Source organism: Bubalus kerabau, chromosome 10, assembly GCF_029407905.1.
Source record: "Bubalus kerabau isolate K-KA32 ecotype Philippines breed swamp buffalo chromosome 10, PCC_UOA_SB_1v2, whole genome shotgun sequence".
Lineage (NCBI taxonomy): Eukaryota > Metazoa > Chordata > Mammalia > Artiodactyla > Bovidae > Bubalus > Bubalus kerabau.
In genome coordinates, this window is record NC_073633.1 from 28,231,782 (window position 1) to 28,253,781 (window position 22,000).

The 22,000-nt window shown below is 40.4% G+C and overlaps 4 gene segments (V, D, J or C); all 4 read right to left on the reverse strand.

Annotated features, from left to right (window-relative positions):
- Positions 1-89: 89 nt before the first annotated feature.
- LOC129621954 (T cell receptor alpha variable 22-like) lies at positions 90-872 on the reverse strand. The segment is given in 2 exon segments: positions 90-619; positions 812-872. Coding segments are annotated over 2 exon segments (582 nt in total).
- A 2,334-nt stretch (positions 873-3,206) lies between these two features.
- LOC129621955 (T cell receptor alpha variable 26-1-like) lies at positions 3,207-4,105 on the reverse strand. The segment is given in 2 exon segments: positions 3,207-3,619; positions 4,066-4,105. Coding segments are annotated over 2 exon segments (453 nt in total).
- An 8,872-nt stretch (positions 4,106-12,977) lies between these two features.
- LOC129621956 (T cell receptor delta variable 1-like) lies at positions 12,978-13,549 on the reverse strand. The segment is given in 2 exon segments: positions 12,978-13,291; positions 13,501-13,549. Coding segments are annotated over 2 exon segments (363 nt in total).
- Positions 13,550-20,380: 6,831 nt separating this feature from the next.
- On the reverse strand, positions 20,381-21,672 carry LOC129621957 (T cell receptor alpha variable 25-like). The segment is given in 2 exon segments: positions 20,381-20,799; positions 21,536-21,672. Coding segments are annotated over 2 exon segments (462 nt in total).
- Positions 21,673-22,000: the final 328 nt, after the last annotated feature.

Genomic DNA, 22,000 nt, shown 5'->3' on the forward strand with positions numbered 1-22,000 from the left:
GTCTTCTGCATCTCCTCCACTGGTTGGCAAATTCTTTACCACTGGGAAGCTGTGGTTAAATATTTATTTTAATTCTATCCTCTTATCAACTACTCTGCTAGTTCCCAGTTAGAAGTTTCTAGTGCAGAAGGAGATACATGTTGAGAAGGAAAGATAAAGACCAAAGTACATAATCTGTAGGGCCAAAAGGTGTCTGTGGTTAACACTCTACTGATGTAGGTGAGTAACATTAAGCACTGCAGATGCCCTGTGGTGGCCTCACGGTGTGACTGTGGCTGGAGGAGGGGCTGAGCCCCACGGAGGGTTTGTGTAGAGGCTGCAGGTGCCTGGGGAGCACTGTGCTGCACAGCACAGAAGTAAGTGCCTGAGTCTGTGGTCTGTGAAGAGGAAATGTGCAGTGAGCTGCGGCGTTCTTTAGGAACTGTCGTGGCATTTAATCTTCCATCCTGCTTTGTCCCTGAAGGAATGTAAAACAGGTGGATCATGCGGCCCCCAGGGTTCTGAAGATACCAATTCATACTCTGTGGGAAAGTGGAAAAATTACACCGAAGCGTGTAGCTGGCTCCCTCCTGGAGACTCAGGGCTGGGGGACTCTGCTCCACATCCACTCCTCGCACACCTGATGAGGAAAGAGAAACAGTCACTGGTGAGGGTCACTGTAACTCCTACTAAACCCTGAAAGTGCCCTCCCCATCCTCATAGATGATGAGAAGGATAAAAAGTCTGCAGGACTTGTCAGCTCCTCTCCCTCCCCCAACAATAGAGCAGCGCCTCATTCCTTCAGATCCCCTGTAGGGCAGCCCCAACTCACAGCAAACCTGGGCAAACAGAAGCCCCAGTACAGTGCCTGCTAGCCTCTTCATGATGCTTCCTCTTCTTGTTGGGACATTTTCACTGCAAGACACTTAACAGAACCCCGAGGGAGTGAGTGTCTTAAGTCCTTCCTGCTCCTGCAGCCAATCAGCTCACCCAGCAAATCCTGCTCAGGTGACACTGACAGGACGCCCCGCCCTCCCACCGCAGCCAACTCAGCATGTGCTGCCAGGGGTAGAGTGAGAGAAGGAAATAGAAAGAGCATGATTTTATGACTTAAGGGATACTTTCTGAGAACATTTGGGAGAAGGCAGACCCTGATTAGGAATGTGGGAGTTTTAGGGAAAAGAAAGCAAAAATTAATTATATAGCCCCATCTTCCTCTCACGTGGCATGGATGCAGTAGATTCTTCCATTATGAAATGCTTTTTCCCAGAAGTGCTGAGGATGCAGCTTTTGCTTCTCTTATGCACTTACTTGTGGTTCTGAAGGCTGCTCATGAATCAGCATGATCAGAATTTGCTTCTATTGGCTGGAACACTTTGCTGTATTAAACAGTATTATTTTTTAATTAATTTATTTCTAATTGGAGGATAATTGCTTTACAATATTGTGTTGGCTTTTGCCATACAATGATGTGAATCAGCCAGAAGTATACATACGTCCCCTCCTTTTGAGTCTTCCCCCCATTCCTCTAGGTTGTTACAGAGCTCCATGTTGAGCTCCCTGCATCACACAGCAACTTCCCACTAGCTATCTATTTTACATATGGTAAAGCATATGTTTCAATGCTACTCTCTCGATTTTTCCCATTCTCTCCCTCCTTTATTGTGTCCAGTCTGTTCTCTATGTCTGTGTCTCTATTTTTGCCCCACAAATAGGGTCCATCAACAGATGAACAGATAAAGAAGTTGCCATACTTATATACAATATTTCTCAGCCATAAAAAAAAAAAATGAGACAGTTCTATGAGGTGGATGAGCCTAGAGCCTGTTAAACAGAGTGACGTAAGTCAGAAAGAGGAAAAAAATTGTATATTAATGCATATATATGGATTCTATAAAAATGGTACTGATGACTTTAAAAGCTATATATATTTATTTTAGACTCAGCCTGCATTGAGAGCAATATTAGTTATCTTAACCACCAAGTGGACATCAAAAATTGAATTGTAATAGATTTATTTTTATTAAAGTGAAAGTGAATAAATTATTTTTTTAAATTTCTATTTTAAATACATTTTTTTAACTGTTGCTTGCTAGTTTTGTATTATGATTTTTAATTTTAGTAGGCTATTTTAGAGAAAAATAAGTGCTTTTGAAACCATATGAAGATAATTTTAGTTTGTGCTCTTATCTCAGACTCTGTAAATAATATCTATTCTCTATCAGTAGATTTGGGGGTAAAAGGGATGTAAGATGAGGACCTGTATATTTTCACTGCAGTGAAAGTAAAGTGATCTGCAGACACTAACGTTCAGATGGACAGTTCAAGAATGGTTCAGTAGTAGCAGCACATAGGCCTAGTTGCTCCAAGGCATGTGGGATCTTAGTTCTACAACCAGGGACTGAACCTGTGTCCCCCTGCATTGGCAGGCAGATTCTTTACCACTGAGCCACCAGGGTAAGCCCCACAAGCTGCTTGCATGCCTGCATGCTAAGTCGCTTCAGTCATGTCCGATTCTTTGCAATTCTAAAGACTGTAGTCTGCCAGGCTCCCCTGTCCATGGGATTCTCCAGGGAAGAATACTGGAATGGGTTGCCATCCCCTCCTCCAGGGGATCTTCCTGAACCAAGGATTGAACCCGGGTCTCTTGCAGCTCCTGCACTGCAGGTGGATTCTTTACTGCTAAGCCATGGGGGAACCTCCATGTGCTGCTTAGGGATTATCAAATTGATGAAAACGCCTTATAAAGGCAGGGTTTCCAGGCCTGCCTAGGAAGTGAAAAATTATTATTCACTTAATTTTTGTTTCTTTCAAAAAACTTCTTCATGGGAAATATGAATGTTCTAGACTAGCAACAATAACATTTCAGATCTTTCTCAGAGAGAGTAATTTGTTTCTGGTAAGCGGAACAACTGTAACACATCAGAGTCTAGACTTGGCCTTGGATCCAAATGAAAGAAGCCTTTGGTACAAGGAGAATTATTTGTATGTTTCCTACTTCTTATGTTGGGACTAGCACACTGAAACCAACATTTTATTGACATGAGAAAGAGTCATAAAAATTATTAACACCTCTTACTTTATTGCTATGTTAAAATTATGCTTCTGACATGCCTCAAAATTCTTCTCAGATTCATCAGTAAACTGGGTGCTTATTCCTTGTCCTCTTTCTCTTCTTTTCTTTATCCATCTTCTTCCCTTTCCTTTCCCTTCATTTTCTTCATCTCTTACTGCTCTCTGACTCTCCTTCTAGATGACTCTAGATTTGCTCTCTTGACTGCTCCCCCCACTCTGTCCCCACGTCTTCCCACCAGAGATACTGCACAGGTGCAGCCCCGTCTGTCCCATTGTGCCTCTCTCAGGACGCAGTAGTACACAGCGGTGTCTCTCAGGGTGACCTGGGGCAGGACCAAGGTGCTGGACTTTCTGTCTGAAGCTATGGTCAGAGAGGCCGTGCTGCTGTTCACTGTGCCTCGAAAGCCATGAATGACATACTGTGGACTCTGATTGGGATTTTGCTGATACCAATGTATATAGTCATCTCCACCAATGGTAGAGTGGTTACAAGGCAGGTTTACATCTTCTCCTTCAGCACAATCCATGGGGCCAGGCTGGATGATCTTAGAATTAATCACAGTCCCTAAAGGGTCAAGGAAATAAAATTATCCCCTGACAACAAATCAGTGTAATTCTGTGGATCAAGGGCACAACACTCCCCAAACTGTCTGGACCTACCCCCTACTCCAGTGTTTTTATCTATGTCCTGAGAAATATTATTGGTGCTTATTTTATAGGGACCAAAGACACATGGCAAGAATCTGAGAACTCTATAGGCTTTATCCCGGGCTCCTTGGCTCAATAACCCCAGAGATTTCTTCCAACATGCTTATTGCTAAGGTCTCTTCTGGATCATGGCTATGAATTAACCTGTCACATAGAAATTTGTACTCCCTAGCAAATGCATAGATCTGTTCTCAATTCCATTGCTATAATGCTGAATAAAACACAGGGAGAGGAGTAGAGAGCAAATGACCCTTTATGGTTCCTTGGCTTCAAAGTCAACCCTTGTAGACACAGAACACTTACCCAAGGTCAGAAAAACAGTTACTCCAATCACCAGCCTCATATTTCAAGGGAAAACCAGGATTGTGGGCTCAGAGCTCACACTTGTGTCTGCTCCTAGGCTTGTTTCCAGAGAACAGAAACAACTGCTGCTAGTAAAGAGTTAACAACCAGTGCAGATATCTGTTGCAGTGTGTTGTTGCCAGGATCTCTCAGCCAATGATCAAGCAGTTCCTTGTCTAGGTCTTCCTCCCCTGTTTTAGTCATGCCCCCAAAGAAGGAGAGACATCCCCAACTCACAGGGTGTGTGCTGCCATCCTCTGTGAAGTTTAAAGTCTGATTCTGGAAAAAGAACACCAATCACAATGGTGTGTCTATCCAGAACCACTGTTTTATCATTTCTTCTTCGAAGACATTTTCTAATGTTCCATGAACCTTGTGGAAAACACTGTTTAATCCCAGAAAACTGTACTGAGCTGTGCATTGTAAAGAGATGAAAATTCCCATCCATGTTCTAGCAAATGTATGTGAGATTTAAAAGTAGGCTGTGATTGTTCTGAGGGACAGGAACATTAATAACATTGGGACAGAAAACTAAACGTCTTGAGCTTGGACATTGGAGCTCAGCGTCCTGAAAAGGTCCTTGGAATCATGCATCTGTCTCCATCTAGGCACATTTCTCAATATATCTGTTCTTGATATAGTAACTGATGACACGGATGGTATTCTCCTCATCCTCCTTGAACAATGGTCCTTAATCCTTATGTCCTCTCTTCCCCTGTTTGTAGGTGCTCTGCACCAAAGATGCTGAGACTGAGAGACACCAAGGATGCTGAGACAGAAAAGACAGAAGGGAAAGCAAACTATCTGGGGTGGAGAAGGGTGGAGGTGGCTGATTCTGGCAGAAAAAGAGGAGTGAAGAGAAAAGAGCGTAAGCAATAGGGAAGGGAAGAGTTAACCAGGGTGGGAAATGGAGAAGCAATGTTTAGGGAGGTACATGGAAAAGGTTTAGGATATAAGGCTGTGATTCCCTGAATCCTTGATCACATGCACTCAACAAAGGATTATAAAATCAAGTTGTCTAAAGATGATGAAAATCTTTTTTTTTTTTTTTTCCTCCCACTTTTCTGTGGAACATCGATGGAAATCCTTTCCTTGATAGTCAGAAAAGACCGCTGTTTCCAAATGACGCAGCCCCCTCTACTGACTGAATTAATGAACTGCAGAGCTAAACTCCCACAGGATGTCAACCTTTTGAAATGTTTCTCAGATTGAAAGGTGAATATCCCAAGCAACACCTACAGCTCAATTTCAGAAAAATAAACGACCCAATCAAAAAATGGGACAAAGAACTAAATAGACATTTCTCCAAAGAAGACATACAGATGGCTAACAAACACATGAAAAGATGCTCAACATTACTCATTATCAGAGAAATGCAAATCAAAACCACAATGAGGTATCATTTCATGCCAGTCAGAATGGCTGCGATCCAAAAGTCTACAAGCAGTAAATGCTGGAGAGGGTGTGGAGAAAAGGGAACCCTCTTACACTGTTGGTGGGAATGCAAACTAGTACAGCCACTATGGAGAACAGTGTGGAGATTCCTTTAAAAACTAGAAATAGAACTGCCTTACAACTCAGCAATCCCACTGTTGGGCATACACACTGAGGAAACCAGAATTGAAAGAGACACTTGTACCCCAATGTTCATCGCAGCACTGTTTATAATAGCCAGGACATGGGAGCAACCTAGATGTCCATCAGCAGATGAATGGATAAGAAAGCTGTGGTACATATACACAATGGAGTATTACTCAGCCAGTAAAAAGAATACATTTGAATCAGTTCTAATGAGGTGGATGGAACTGGAGTCTATTATACAGAGTGAAGTAAGCCAGAAAGAAAAACACCAATGCAGTATACTAACGCATATATATGGAATTTAGAAAGATGGTAACAATAACCCTGTATACGAGACAGCAAAAGAAACACTGATGTATAAAACAGTCTTTTGGACTCTGTTGGAGAGGGAGAGGGTGGGATCATTGGGAAGAATGGCATTGAAACATGTATAATATCATATGTGAAACGAGTCTCCAGTCCAGGTTTGATGCTCAATACTTGATGCTTGGGGCTGGTACACTGGGACGACCCAGAGGGATGGTACAGGGATGGAGGAGGGAGGAAGGTTCAGGATGGGGAACACGTGTATATCTGTGGCAGATTCATGTTGATATATGGCAAAACCAATACAATATTGTAAAGTTTAAAAATAAAATAAAAAAATAATAAATCATTAAAATATCCTAGGGACAAAAAAAAAAGGTGAATATCCCTGGTGTCTCAGTCGGTAAAGAATCTATCTGCAGTGAAGGCAATGGGGATTCGATCTCTGTATCAGGCTAGCTTCCTGAAAAGGAAGTGGCTACCCACTCCAGGTTTTTTGATGATCCAGCAGATGTTGACAATTCGATCTCTGGTTCCTCTGCCTTTTCTAAAACCAGCTTGAACATCTCAAAGTTCACGGTTCACATATTGCTGAAGCCTGGCTTGGAGAATTTTGAGCATTATTTTACTAGCATGTGAGATGAGTGCAATTGTGTGGTAGTTTGAGCATTCATTGCATTGCTTTTCTTTGGGATTGGAATGAAAACTGATCTTTTCCAGTCCTGTGGCCACTGCTGAGTTTTCCAAATTTGCTGGCATATTGAGTGCAGCATTTTCACAGAATCATCTTTCAGGATTTGAAATAGCTCAACAGGAATTCCATCACCTCCACTAGCTTTGTTCGTAGTAATGCTTTCTAACGCCCACTTGACTTCACATCCCAGGATGTCTGGCTCTAGGTGAGCGTGAGTGATCACACCTTCATGATTATCCTGGTCGTGAAGATCTTTTTTATACAGTTCTTCTGTGTATTCTTGCCACCTCTTTTTAATATCTTCTGCTTCTGTTAGGTCCATACCATTTATGTCCTTTATTGTGCCCATCTTTGCATGAAATGTTCCCTTGGTATCTCTAATTTTCTTGAAGAGATCTCTAGTCTTTCCCATTCTATTGTTTTCCTCTATTTCTTTGCACTGATCACTGAGGAAGGCTTTCTTATCTCTCCTTGCTATTCTGTGGAACTCTACATTCATTTGGGTATATCTTTCCTTTTCTCCTGTGCCTTTCACCTCTCTTCTTTTCACAGCTATTTGTAAGGCCTCCTTAGGCAGCCATGTTGCTTTTTTCCATTTATTTTTCTTGGGGATGGTCTTGATCCCTGTTTCCTGTTCAATGTAACAAACCTCTGTCCATAGTTCATCAGGCACTCTGTCTATCAGATCTAGTCCCTTAAATCTATTTCTCACTTCCACTGTATAGTCATAAGAGATTTGATTTAGGTCATCAAAAAAGCAAGAGAGTTCCAGAAAAACATCTATTTCTGCTTTATTGACTATGCCAGAGCCTTTGACTGTGTGAATCACAATAAACTGTGGAAAATTCTTCAAGAGATGGGAATAACAGACCACCTGACCTGCCTCTTGAGAAACCTGTATGCAGCTCAGGAAGCAACAGTTAGAACTGAACATGGAACAACAGACTGGTTCCAAATAGGAAAAGGAGTACATCAAGGCTGCATATTGTCACCCTGCTTGTTTAACTTATATGCAGAATACATCATGAGAAACACTGGGCTGGAAGAAGCACAAGCTGGAATCAAGATTGCCGGGAGGAATGTCAACAACCTCACATATGCAGATGATACCACTCTTATGGAAGAAAGTAAAGAACTAAAGAGCTTCTTGATGAAAGTGAAAAAGGAGAGTGAACAAGTTGGCTTCAAGTTCAATGTTCAGAAAACGAAGATCATGGCATCTGGTCCCATCACTTCATGGCAAATAAATGGGGAAACAGTGGAAACAGTGGCTGACTCTTTTTCTGGGCGCCAAAATCAGATGGTGATTGCAGCCATGAAATTAAAAGACACTTACTACTTGGAAGAAAAGTTATAACCAGTCTAGACGGCATATTAAAAAGCAGAAATATTACTTTGCCAACAAAGTTTCATCTAGTTAAGGCTATGGTTTTCCCAGTGGTCATGTATGATGTGAGAGTTGGACTATAAAGAAAGCTGAGTGCCGAAGAATTGATGCTTTTTTTTTTTTTTGAATTGATGCTTTTGAACTGTGTTGTTGGAGAAGACTCTTGAGAGTCCCTTGGACTGCAAGGAGATCCAACCAGTCCATCCTAAAGGAGATCGGTCCTGGGTGTTCATTGGAATAACTGATGTTGAAGCTGAAACTCCAATACTTTGGCCACCTGATGCGAAGAGCTGACTCATTTGAAAAGCCCCTGATGCTGGGAAAGATTGAGGGCAGGAGGAGAAGGGGACAACAGAGGATGAGATGGTTGGATGGCATCACCAACTCCATGGACATGGGTTTGGGTGGACTCTGGTGGTTGGTGATGGACAGGGAGGTCTGGCATGCTGCGGTTCACAGGGTTGCAAAGAGCCGGACATGACTGAGCGACTGAACTGAACAGAACTGAACCCACTCCAGTATCCTGCCTGGGTAAATCCATGCACAGAAGAGTCTGGTGGGCTACAGTCCATGGTGTCCCAAGAGTTGGACATAACTGAGATACACACATCTTAGTTGTATGACCTCTGCTTTCATCTGTGTTTTCTTAGTTCTAAACCACTCCACAAATTGTTTTCATTATTTCTGGCTCCTTTCTTTGTCACACATCCTCAGTTGTTGGCTTCTTTGTAGTTTTCCTTTTGTCTTTTATCTTCCCATATTTAAAGTTTATTCAATGGTTATAAAGAGAGGTTGGTACACATAAAGCACTCAAGAGTTATCTGTTTTCTGAATGAGTACATGAGTTGTTATTCATGAACTTAGTGAAAGAAGTTATGCTGAACAACTCTTGAAATTATTCCAAAAGCAATATTTCAATACTATAGAAGTCAAGTTAAACAAAAGACTCCAACAGGGTAAATAGAGGGTTATATTTGTGGACAAAATTCAAGAACAGATAACAAACATCACAAGTCTAGGATGGAGGAAAATTAAACTGATGATATGGGAATAAATATTATTCCCATATAAATATTTAACAAATATTCATAAATATTCTTTGGTAGTCTGTTACGTGGCGGATCACACACACACAAGTCAACACCCACTACTACTGAAAACACAGGAACAAGTAAAAATGAATTCATTTAAGCTATGTAGGAATATATTATTTTACTATATTAGCAAAAGATAGAAAGAAAACAAACGTTTTTGTTTCTTGGGTTCTTTGACTTTATTTTTTTAGAAGACTGTACGAAACATTTCAAAGTGGCATTTTAAATAATAACAAAAACAAAAAAAATGGAAACCAAAATATGGAGAATCTAAAAATAAGTTTTTTAGCCTATTGGCTCTTTTCAGAATTTTTAATTTTAGAAGATTATATCTTGACCATATGAGGTGAAGTGATCTTTCTTTGCTTGATGAAAACCAAAATAGTGTACTTTATTTACTTTTAAAAAATCAAGAGAATTTGATGAAAGGTTAACATCTCTGCATGATGAATATTCCCAACAATCCAAAAATAAAAGAGAAATTCCCAAATCTAATAAAGGGTATCAATGAAAATATCAAAGTCAATATTACTCCCTACAGGATCACAAACAAGACAGGTACTTCTATTCACTACTTCTATTCACTGTCCTAATGGAGGGCCTCGGATCAAACCAGGGAAGGAAATAAGATATATTAAGTTTGAAAAGGAGAATCAGAACTATTTTAATTTACAGATCATAAGTTTATACATGTAGAAAATACAAAGTACCTCTAAACAAGCTGTTTAAGAGCTAGAATCTATTAGTGCATTGATACAGTCACCAAACACAAAAATCAATTTTATTTCTAGATTCTAGCAAAAGCATTAGAAAATGCAATTAAAATGTCATTTATCAAATGCTTCAGAACTAATTTAATATAAAGTATGCAAGACCTCTTCTTGATTTCTCTCCAATAACTCTAGAATAGTTTTTATTTGAGAGATAAAAATCACATAGGAGATGAGAAATGTCCTCACTTCTGAGGTCTGGGGTAACTAACATAAATCATGGCCTGGTACTCAGTGGTGACCAGTCCTTGCCACCTACAGACACTAATGTCAGGAAAGACCATTTCCTAGGGCTGCTCAATGAAATAGTGTTTTCAAAACCCCAAACAAGAGGTTGGTACCATCTGTTTGGCTGTTGAACTAAATCTGTTCTCATATTGACAGGTATCCTAGCTCTGTTCTGGCTATTTCAGGGCATAATTAATTCCCTGTATCCACATTTGTCTTAACCCAATTAATCCTAGCTCTGGATTTGATGCTGGGCGTTTAGGTCAATTAAGGTAAAAAAGCTATACGAAATAATAGATAAAATTGTTATAAGTAGCCCTGCTTCCCAGATGGCTCAGTGGTAGAGAGTCTGCCTGCCAACCAGGTGGACTATTTTTATTTACACATCATACGTTTGTACTTGTAGAAAATACCCCTGCATTGGGAAGATCCCCTAGAGAAGGGAGGGGCAACCGAGTCTGGGGCTCTTGCCTGGGAAATCCCATGGACAGAGGAGCCTGGCAGGCTACAGTCCGTGGGGTCATGAAGAGTTGGACATGACAGAGACTAAACAACAGCAACAATGCAAGTCCTCTACAAAAATCTTAACATTAACAAAAGAAATTAGAGAGGACCTAAATTAATGAAAGAAATTAGAGAGGACCTAAATAAAGAGGTTATGGATATAAAGACTCCATATGTTAAGATGTCAATTGTCCTAAATGAATTCATAAATTCAACACAATCCCAATCAAATTACCTCAGTCTCTTCTGGTAGAAGCTATTCTATACCTTACGTGGAAGTGCAAAGACCTAGAATAAGCCTTGAATAAGACAAAGAAAACATGACTTGCATTTCCAGATTTCAAAATGTGTATGAACCCCAGTAATTAAGATAGAATGGTCTGTTGATATGAGGATAAAATAAAGAAGTCAATAAACAGAATCAAGTCCAAAAACAGGTCATAATACATGTGCCATCAATTTTTTTTTTTCTAAAAGTGCCTATGCAGCTCCACTGGGGGAAAGTTGGTCTTTCTAGGATAATAGCTAGAATAATTCACTATTTTTATTTTTTGGAAGTAGCAGTGTTTTGTAGCTTTCTGTGTATAAGTTCTGTACATGTTTTCTTAGATTTGTGCCTAAGGATTTAGGGTCTTTCTTGAGCCATTGTAAATAGTATTATATTTTTAATTTAGGTATCCGCATGTTTACTGATAGTATATAAAAATGCATTTTATTTTATGTGTTTGCCTTATATATCCTGAGACCTTCCAAACCCACTTAATAGTTGTAGGAGTTTTGGAGGGCATATTCTTTGGGATTTTCTACATAGATAGAAAATAGTGGTGATTTGACTGCCTTTCTGGCTTAAAAGATTGTTTATATATTTATTTGCTTTACTGCACTGGCTGCAACATCCAGCACTTGCTGAAGGAGAGTGATTAAAGTGGATATTCTCCCTTTGTTCCCTTCCTTAGGGAGAAGCATAGTCTTTTACCAATAAACATGCTAAGAGCTGTTGAGGAACTTCTCCATTATTCCTGTGTTTCTTAGAGTTTCCACTATGGTTGACTATTGGATTTTGGCAAATGCTTTTTCTACAAATCGCTGCTGCTGAACTAGCTCATCTTATGGTTGACTCATAACTCCTCCACTTCCCGTTAGATGTCCTCCTCATCTTCTTTTTCTTGGCCAAGTATGTGTGTAGCATGATAGCAAATGACACCCACTTCTCTTCAAGGTCACCCAGTATTGTGAGACTAAAGCAGGTGAGGGACAGACAAGTCTGTGGGTTCCAGTTGTCCTCATAGTTCAAGTATGACTTTGTCTGTCACAGTTTGTCCATACTTTTGTCCCCATCAGACTTTCCTTTACAAATGTTACCCTCAGTTCAGTTTTGTTCAGTTCAGTTGCTCAGTTGTGTGTGACTCTTTGCGACCCCATGGACTGCAGCACACCAGGTCTCCATGTCCATCACCAACTCCCGGAGTTTACTCAAACTCATGTCCATTGAGTCAGTGATGCCATCCAACCATCTCATCCCCTTTCGTCCCCTTCTCCTTCCACCTTCAATCTTTCCCAGTTTCAGGGTCTTTTCCAATGAGTCAGTTCTCCGCACCATGTGGCCAAAGTATTGGAATTTCAGCTTCAGCATCAGTCCTTCCAATGAATATTCAGGACTGATTTCCTTTAGGATGGACTGGTTGAATCTCCTTGCAGTCCAAGGGACTCTCAAGAGTCTTATCCAATACCACAGTTTAAAAGCATCAGTGTTACTCTAAGCTGACTTAAAGTGAATTCAGGCTCACACCAGATATAAAGATAACAACTTTGTACAGACTCGTCCACCAGCTCTAGCCATTGCCTGAGTTCTAATCCCTAGAACTAATCTCTTATTCTACATCACCCATGGTTCTGCTTTTCTGATTATGCCCTGACACAAAGTCTAAGAGGAAATGATTAAGGAAGTAGTTTTGATGGTGATTCCACACAACTAGACCCAGTTTTGTGATGAAGTAAAACTGCCAGTTTAAAATATTATGGGGCACATTTTCAAATTTAGACAACTTTACACATGTTCTGTACAGTTGATTTAAAGTCAAAAATTCAAGTGGAGAATATATTAGTAGAAAATTACTCTGGACACCTGTTTCCAAATAACGTAGAAGGTGCCTTTAACTAGAACTAAATCTTCTGATCCAGACCACAACTTAAATAACCACAGGACTATCATTTCTTGTCTGGGGTTTACGGGTGTGCATTTCAGCTGGTGTCCTGCAGCAGGGGGCTCTCTCTTACTAAGCTCTGGGGTTTTTGTACAGCTTTTCCTATTACTTCAAGCACTGTGAGTCACTGAGAGCACAGAAGTACTTTGCAGAGTCTTCCAGTTGTAAGGCTGAAATGGTGAGGTTGATGGATTTATCTGCTTTCTTAAAGTTTACAGAGTAGCGGTCTTTCCTTGCATTTGTCACTTCTGAATCCTGACGAATAACGTAAGTCATCTGTCCACTGGGAAGTTGCTTGTACCAGTAAAGGTAGTAAGTACTCCATCTTGTTTCATACTGACAGTTCAGAGTGACTGACTGCCCCACTTGGCTGGATACATCTGACTGGTCTTGAGTAACTTTCTGGGCCACACCAGATCCTGTGGGGGAAAAAATCAGAAAACAAAGATGAAGCAGTGAATAAAATAGTGTAGGAGTTATTTAGGATCCAAAGACAAAAAATTGAAATCCTAAGATGCCTGCTTTCCTCCAGTCCTCCTTTCCTCCCCAAGTCCCTGTGAAGCTCCACGTGCCTGTGTGCAGGCCTTTCACCCTGAACACTCGCACCCACGTTTGGAAGCACCCGTACCAGAGAAGGCGATGGCCATGAACACCCAGGGCAGGCTGGAGAGTGGCATGAGGCATGGATTCCCCTGTTCAAATGTGCTTAGTTCTGCCTCAAGCTGAGAGTTCAATGTCTTTGAGTGCCTGGCAGCTCATATACATACTACCCGGTACCTGTGTGACTCCCCGCAACAGGAAGTGGGGGTTGTCATGTTTATAGACCACGTGGTCTGTGCACACATGGGAAAAAGTCTGGCTCGCCACAAACCTTTACTTTGTCTGCTTGTCTTTCCCTGGTCACTAAATTAGGCAGATCCTGAAAGAAGGCATGAAAAAAGCAATCAGCATTAAAATTTGAGCAGAGGAGAACTGAATATTAAACAAGTTGACGTACATTGATAATTATTCAGCAAAATAGTTTTGCCATCCTGTTTAAGATATAATTTACTATAGCCTATGAAACTTTCTGTAATCTACTAACAGGTCGTTCATTTAGCCTATTCTTACTTTTCTCCATCCAGAATGTAATGACTCTTTTAAAAAACTTGCAGATCTTAGGCTTCTTGGTGAATGGAAATTTTATTCAAAATCATTAACATATCTCTGTCTTTGTATTGAGTTTTGTGACTCTATTTAGGTTTTTCAATAAATAAAATTACTTCACCATGAAATGACAAAAAAAAAAAATCAGTTCATCTGACTTTCAGCATCTATTCAGTTTTAAATTTTGAATGAAATTATACAGGAATAAAATATTCTTTTGAAATTTGAAATTGAATCTTATTTATTAGACTTTGAGGAAGATCAGGATATTCAGTCCTGTCCCCTCCACATATAGAATTGCATTTATTAGACCATGTGTCCTGGCATTGTCCTGATGTCACATTTTCTATGTCATTGGTCCAAAGTGTTCAGTCTCACTTGTTAGTGGCTCATTATTTTTCTCTTTGTAAAATAAATTGAAAGAGAAGTATGCCAGATCTTTCTGTGACATAATGCTGTAATGTTCTCCTACAAAACTTGGTATCTACAGGTTTTAAACACTTTTTTTGTTGTTGTTCAGTCACTAAGTCATGTCCAAACTTTGTGACCCCATGGACTGCAGCACCCCACGCTACACTGTACTTCAATATCTCCCAAAGTTGCTCAAATTCATGTGCATTGTGTCAGTGATGCTATCTAACTACCTCATCCTCTGCTGTACCTTTCTCCTCCTGCCCTCAATCTTTCCCAGCATCAGAGTTTTTACAATGAGTCGGCTCTTCGCATCAGGTGGCCAAAGTATTGGAGCTTCAGCTTCAGCTTCCAGTGAATATTCATGGTTGATTCTATTAGGACTGACTGGTTTGTCCTCCTTGCAGTCCAAGGGGCTCTCAAGAGCTTTATACAGCACCACAGTTCAAAGGCATCAATTCTTCAGCATTCAACCTTATTTATGTTCCAATTCTCACACCACACATGACAATTGGAAAAACCTTAGCTTTCATTATACAGACCTTTGTCAGCAAAGTGATGTGTCTACTTTTTTTTTTTTTTTTAATTTTATTTTATTTTTAAACTTTACATAACTGTATTAGATTTGCCAAATATCAAAATGAATCCGCCACAGGTATACATGTGTTCCCCATCCTGAACCCTCCTCCCTCCTCCCTCCCCATTCCATCCCTCTGGGTCGTCCCAGTGCACCAGCCCCAAGCATCCAGTATCGTGCATCGAACCTGGACTGGCAACTCATTTCATTAATATGCCATCTTAAGCTTCTCGGGGGCACAAATGTTTAAGAAAATGCCTGCAAACTCAGGAGACATAAGAGATGTGGGTTTGATCCCTGGGTCAGGAAGATCCCCTGGAGGAGGGCATGGCAACCCACTCCAATATTCTTGCCTGGAAAATCTCATGAACAGAGGAGACTGGAGGGCTACGGTTCATAGGGATGCAGAGCTGGACACAACTGAAGCAACTTAGCCCACCTTCTGGTTTGTCATATCTTTTCTTCCAAGGACCAAGCATCTTTTAATTTCATGGCTTCAGTCACCATCCATAGGGATTTTGGAGCCCAAGAAAGTAAAATCTGTCATTACTTCTATTTTTCCCCTTCTATTTGCCATGAAGTGATGGGATCAGATGCCATGATCTTAGATTTCTGAATGTTGAGTTTCAAGTCAGTTTTTTCACTCTCCTCTTTCACACTCATCAAGAGGCCCTTTAGTTCCTCTTCACTTTCTCCCATTAGAGTGGTATCATCTGCATATCCAAGGTTTTTGATATTTCTCCCAGCAATCTTGATTCCAGCTTGTGATTCATCCAGCTCAGCATTTCGCATGTTATACTCTGCATATAAGTTAAATAAGAGGACTGACAATACAGCCTTGACGTACTCCTTTCCCAATTTGGAACCAGTCGGTTGTTCCATGTCCAGTTCTAACTGTTGCTTCTTGACCTGCATACAGGTTTCTCAGGAAACAAGTAAGGTGGGCTGGTATTTTCATCTCCTTAAGAATTTTCCAGTTTGTTGTTATCCACACAAAGTTTTTAGTGTAGTCAATGAAACAGATGTTTTTCTGGAATTCCTTTGCTTTCTCCATGATCCCATGAATGTTGGTAATTTGATCTCTGGTTCCTCTGCCTCTTTGAAACCCAGTTTGTATATCTGGAATTTCTTGGTTCATGTACTGCTGAAAGCTAACTGAAGGATTTTAAGCATAATCTTACTGGTATGTGAAATGAGCACAATTGCATAATAATTTGAACAATCTTTGTTATTACCCTTCTTGGGACTGGAATGAATACTGACCTTTTCTAATCCTGTTCAAACACTTAGTATATGTCAATACTACAGAACTTAATGATTGAAGTTTTGTATACTGTACATGATCATGAAGTATGAATCTCTCAGTCTTCCACTTGGTTTCATCATTTTAATAGATAAATTCATTTAAAAGAATAAAAATCAAACAAACAAGTCGAAAAGGAAGTATAGACACAGTCTTCAAGACAGTGCCAGTTCTTAGAATTTAAGTTCAAAATAACTCATTAATGAGTGATGCAGGGAGGAGAGTTTATATGAGGTTGAACCATCTATTCTTCTGTCCCATATGAACTTTAAGTGACAGGCAGCTGATGTCCTGGTTTCTAATTATTTACAAGGAAGCAGGGGAGACCACAAATGCCCAGAGCAGTCTGGGGAACAGCAAGATAATGCATATATTATATGTATCAGTATATTACATTTATCACATGTTTTATATCCACCTTTTTATGCATAGTTGTGAAATTGATCACATTTGTAAATTCTTATTACCACCACTAAAATTAAGATACAAAACCATTCCACCACCCTAAAGAACTTGCTTTGCCAACCATCCCCACCTCTGCAACCCTTGAAAACTGCTGATGCCTTGGTTTCCAATTATTTGTAACTAGGCAGAAGAGACCACAAAGGCCCACAACAGCCTGGGGAGCAGCTTGATATTCTAAAATATATATGCTAATTTAATAATTACATATACATACCAGGAAATGTATATTGCCAAAATTTTATTAAAATACAGATTGTGATCTGATACCTCAGGTTTATATGCACTCTGGTTTTGATGCATAGCTCTGTGAAACTTTATCACATATATAGGCTCTTGTTACCACAATTAAAATCATGACATAGAATTGTTCCATCTCTCTAAAGAAACCCTCTTGGCACACCCTCCTGAGGCCTGCAATTCTTTACAATCCAGGTCACTACTGATCTCCTTTCATCTCTGTATTTTGTCCTGTTGAGACTGTTGAATAAGTAAATCACACTATGTATACAATCATAATAATCCAGTAAGTGTAATCATACACCATGCAGCCTCTGAGATTGATTGTTTTTTACTCAGCGTAACATCCTGAGATCCATCTGCTGCTGCTGCTAGGTCACTTCAGTCGTGTCTGACTCTGTGCGACCCCCATAGACGGCAGCCCACCAGGTTCCCCTTCCCTGGGGTTCTCCAGGCAAGAACACTGGAGTGGGTTGCCATTTCCTTCTCCAGTGCATGAAAGTGAAAATTGAAAGTGAAGTCGCTCAGTCGAGTCCGACTCTTTGCGACCCCATGAACTGCAGCCCACCAGGATCCTCCATCCATGGGATTTTCCAGGCAAGAGTACTGGAGTGGGGTGCCATCGCCTTCTCCATATATGCAATCTTCTCCATTGCATATATCAACAATCTTTACCTTTTAATCACTACAGACTGTCCCCAACTTAATTTAGGATAATTCAATTTAGGATTTTTGACTTTACAGTAGTGACAAAATGGTATGAATTCAGTAGAAACCATACTTGGAATATTGAAGTTTTATCTTTTCCTGGGCTAGCAACATGCAGTATTATGTTTCCTGGTGATTCTGGGCAGCAGCAATGAGCTGAGCTCCTGGCCAGCCTCAAAATCATGAGTGTAAACAACCAACACATTTACAGCCATTTCATACCCATATAACCATTCTGATTTTCACTTTTAGTACAGTACTCAACACATTCATAAGATTTTCATCATTTTAGTATAAAACAGACTGTGTGAGACAATTTTTTCCCAATTGTAAGCTAATGTATGTATTGGCCACATTTAAGGGAAGCTGCCGCTTCCCTGATAGCTGAGTTGGTAAAGAATTTGCTGCAAAGCAGGAAACCCTGGTTTGATTCTTGGGTTAGGAGGTTCCTCTGGAGAAGGGATAGGTTACCCACTCCAGTATTCTTGGGTTTCCCTTGTGGCTCAACTGGTTAAGAATCCACCTGCAATGCAGGAGACCTGTGTTCGATCCCTGGATTGGGAAGATGCCCTGGAGAAGGGAAAAGCTACCCAGTCCATTAGTCTGTCCTGGAGAATTCCATAGACAGTCCATAGGGTCGAAAAGAGTTGGACATGACTGAGCGACTTTCACTTTCAAGGAAAGCTAGGTTAAATATATTATTAGATGGGTTATCATTTGTAAAGTTTTAATTTATTTTTATTGAAGTATAGTTTCTGCAGTGCAGCAAAGAAAATCTGTTATACATGTATACATTTATCTCCATTCTTTTTTAGATTTCCTTCCCATATTAAGTGAACTTTTGACTTCCTATTGTTTCAACTTAAAATGACATTGAAAAATAACCCTATTGAAGTTGAGAAAGATGTATAAATAGTATTTCATTGTGTAAATGTACTACAGGATATTTACCTGTTTATTCAGCGAAGCTCACTGGTTAATTTCTAGTACTAATGTACATATTTTTGTGTGAACATAAAGTTTTCCTTCCTCAAGCATAAATACCCAGGAGTGTGAGTGTTGGGTTGTTCAGTAAGTGAATATTTAAGTTTATGTGAAACTCTTGGATTGTTTTCTAGAATGACTGGGCCATTCACCCACCAGCAATGCATGAGTGATCCAATTTCTCTGCTTCCTTGCCAGAACTCGGTATTGTCAGTAATTTTCATTTTAGCCCTTATGATAGATGTGAAGTGGTTTCTCTTTGTAATTTTAATTTGGATTTTCCTAACTTAGATAGCATATTCAAAAGCAGAGACATTACTTTGCCAACAAAGGTCCGTCTAGTCAAGGCTATGGTTTTTCCTGTGGTCATGTATGACGGATGTGAGAGTTGGACTGTGAAGAAGGCTGAGTGCCGAAGAATTGATGCTTTTGAACTGTGGTGTTGGAGAAGACTCTTGAGAGTCCCTTGGACTGCAAGGAGATCCAAGCAGTCCATTCTGAAGGAGATCAGCCCTGGGATTTCTTTGGAAGGAATGATGCTAAAGCTGAAACTCCAGTAGTTTGGCCACCTCATGCGAAGAGTTGACTCATTGGAAAAGACTGTGAGCTGGGAGGGATTGGGGGCAGGAGGAGAAGGGGACGACAGAGGATGAGATGGCTGGATGGCATCACTGACTCAATGGACGTGAGTCTGAGTGAACTCCGGGAGTTGGTGATGGACCGGGAGGCCTGGCGTGCTGCGATTCATGGGGTCGCAAAGAGCCGGACACGACTGAGCAACTGAACTGAACTGAATATAATTTTAGGGGTCTATTCCTAGGATTTTCTACATAGATAATCATGTTACCAGCAAATGGTGGCAGTTTTACTTTTTCTTTCAACTCTATTAGGTTGTTACATCTACTTTCTTTATTGCACTGGCTCCAACATCTAGCCCTGTACGGAAGGAGAGACGAGAATGGACACTCTGGTTTTGTTCTCTTTATTAGAGAAAATCATAGTGTTTTACTAGTAAGAATATCATTAGCTATTGAGGAGATTCCCCACTCTTCTTGTGTTGCTCAGAGTTTTCACCATAACTGACTACTGAATTTTTGCAAATCCTTTTTTTTATGACTAGATTAATATGATGATATGATTTTTCTTTTCTACCCTGTTAACATGGTGAATTCCATCCATTGATTTTCAATATTAAAATGTCTTGCACCCTTGCACTTGCACTTTTCACTTTCATGCATTGGAGAAGGAAATGGCAACCTACTCCAGTATTCTTGCCTAGAGAATCTCAGGGACAGAGGAGCCTAGTGGGCTGCTGTCTATGGGGTCGCACAGAGTCGGACACGACTGAAGTGACTTAGCACCAGCAGCAGCAGCAGCACCCTTGAAAGAAATTACATTTGTGCTCAGTATGTTATTCATTTTATATATCCATGAATTTTACTTGCTAAAATATTTTCAGAAATTTGTGTCTATCTTCAAGATAAAAGATATTTCCATGTAGTTTTTGGTTCTTTATGGTCTTCTGATTTGGGTATCAGGGTAATATTAGCATCATAAAATCAGTGAAGAACTATTTTCTTTATATTTTCTGGAAGAAATTGTGTACAAGTTAATGTTTGACAGAATTCTTCAGTGACACAGAGTCTGGGTTTTGGTTTTTTTTTTTTTTTTTTTTAATTAAAACTTCAGTTTCTTCATAGACATCATGACATCAGCTATCTCTGACCCCTGCTCTGAGGAGAGATGAGGAGGAGTGACCGCTGGAGCCCACAGTGAGGTTTGAGGACAGACAGCAGGTGCTTCCAGAGCACTGTGCCCGGCGCAGAAGTAGGTTCCTGCATCTGAGAGCTGGGCAGCCGTGAGGTGCAGGGAGCTGTGCTGTTTGGACTCTCCAAGCCGACCTGTCAGTCTCTGCTCCGTCTTCACTTCTCCACCCTTAGCTAATATCATCAAGAGGGCAGGACTGCCCCCAGGCCTCTGCTTATACCACTGTAAGTTGTAAAATGTGCTTGAGGAATTGCAGTATGTGGTAAAGTTCTCCCCTTCTTGCAGAAGCGAGAATTCAGGAAAATGCTTTATCTGTTGTCCATTCATTTCTGTTCAGAAAAGCAATGAGAAGTAACAGAGAAAGTCTGATTAGATGTTTATTCTCTCAGCTATAATGGTCTCTTTCATTCTTCTTGTGTATTTTCTCCTTCTTTCCACATCTCCTTCCCCAACTCCCTCTGTCTCCCTCCCACATTTCAGTTGTTATGTTTTTCTCAACATCCTGCTCTCAGTCAGAAAATCCCACTCCTACAGTTGCCTGCAAATAAGATTCCTCTGTGCTGAATTTTCTGGGAGCAATCAGGGAAACCCCAAACGCACGTGATATTTGTATCCATAAGATCAACACTGGTGCTAACAGTAGCATCTCCCTTTTCTTCCTCTTCAGAAAGAGTTGCTGAATCGGCCTGCTCCTAAAAGGGTTTCCCTTGTATCAGCTTCTTCCAGATCTATAGAAATGTAGTCTATACTGCCTTTTGGAAAGAAAATAGAAAAGAGTAACTACAATTTGAGACAGCCAATCAGACTTACTACCTTATTACCCACCCATCTTCCCCAGGGAGTGTCTATGTTTGCAGATGCTGCCCCTCTGTGACAGGATCAAAAATTGCTGATCCAGTAATACCTGGTAAATAGTGGTTACTCAAACATTTGTTGAATGATAAATAAATGTGTATGTTTGCATATGTGAGAATTTGAATGCAAATGTCCCAAAGAGCAATTTAAAAGTGCCCTTCCATGAATGTAAACAGTCAGGAGTTGCTTGTAGCTATTTAGAAATATTACCTTTGGAAAAGTGTGTGAGCCCCAGTAGCCCTAGTTCTCCCATAACAAATCATCACAAATTCGATGGCTCCAAAAAACAAGAATCGGTTCCCTTCAACATGGAGGGCAGAAGTCTGACAACAAGGTGTCAGCAGGAACATACTCCTTCCAAATGTTCTAGGAAAGACTGCTTCCTTGCCTCTTCTGGCTTCTGGTGGCTCCATGTGGTCCTTTGCTTGTGACTGTGTACTTCTAACATCCTCCTCCATCGAGAAGACCTCACAAGGACTTCCTGGTGAGGAAGGACACGCTTCTCACCTGTGTGTCTCTTAAAAGGATACTTGTCACTGGATTGAAGCCCCACCAGGACAATCCTGTATGATCGGATTTTGATATCCTTTGCTTAATTACATTTGAAAAGGTTGTTTGTTAAATTTAAGTTCACATTCACAGTTTCCGTGGGTTAGGATGTGAATGTATCTTTCG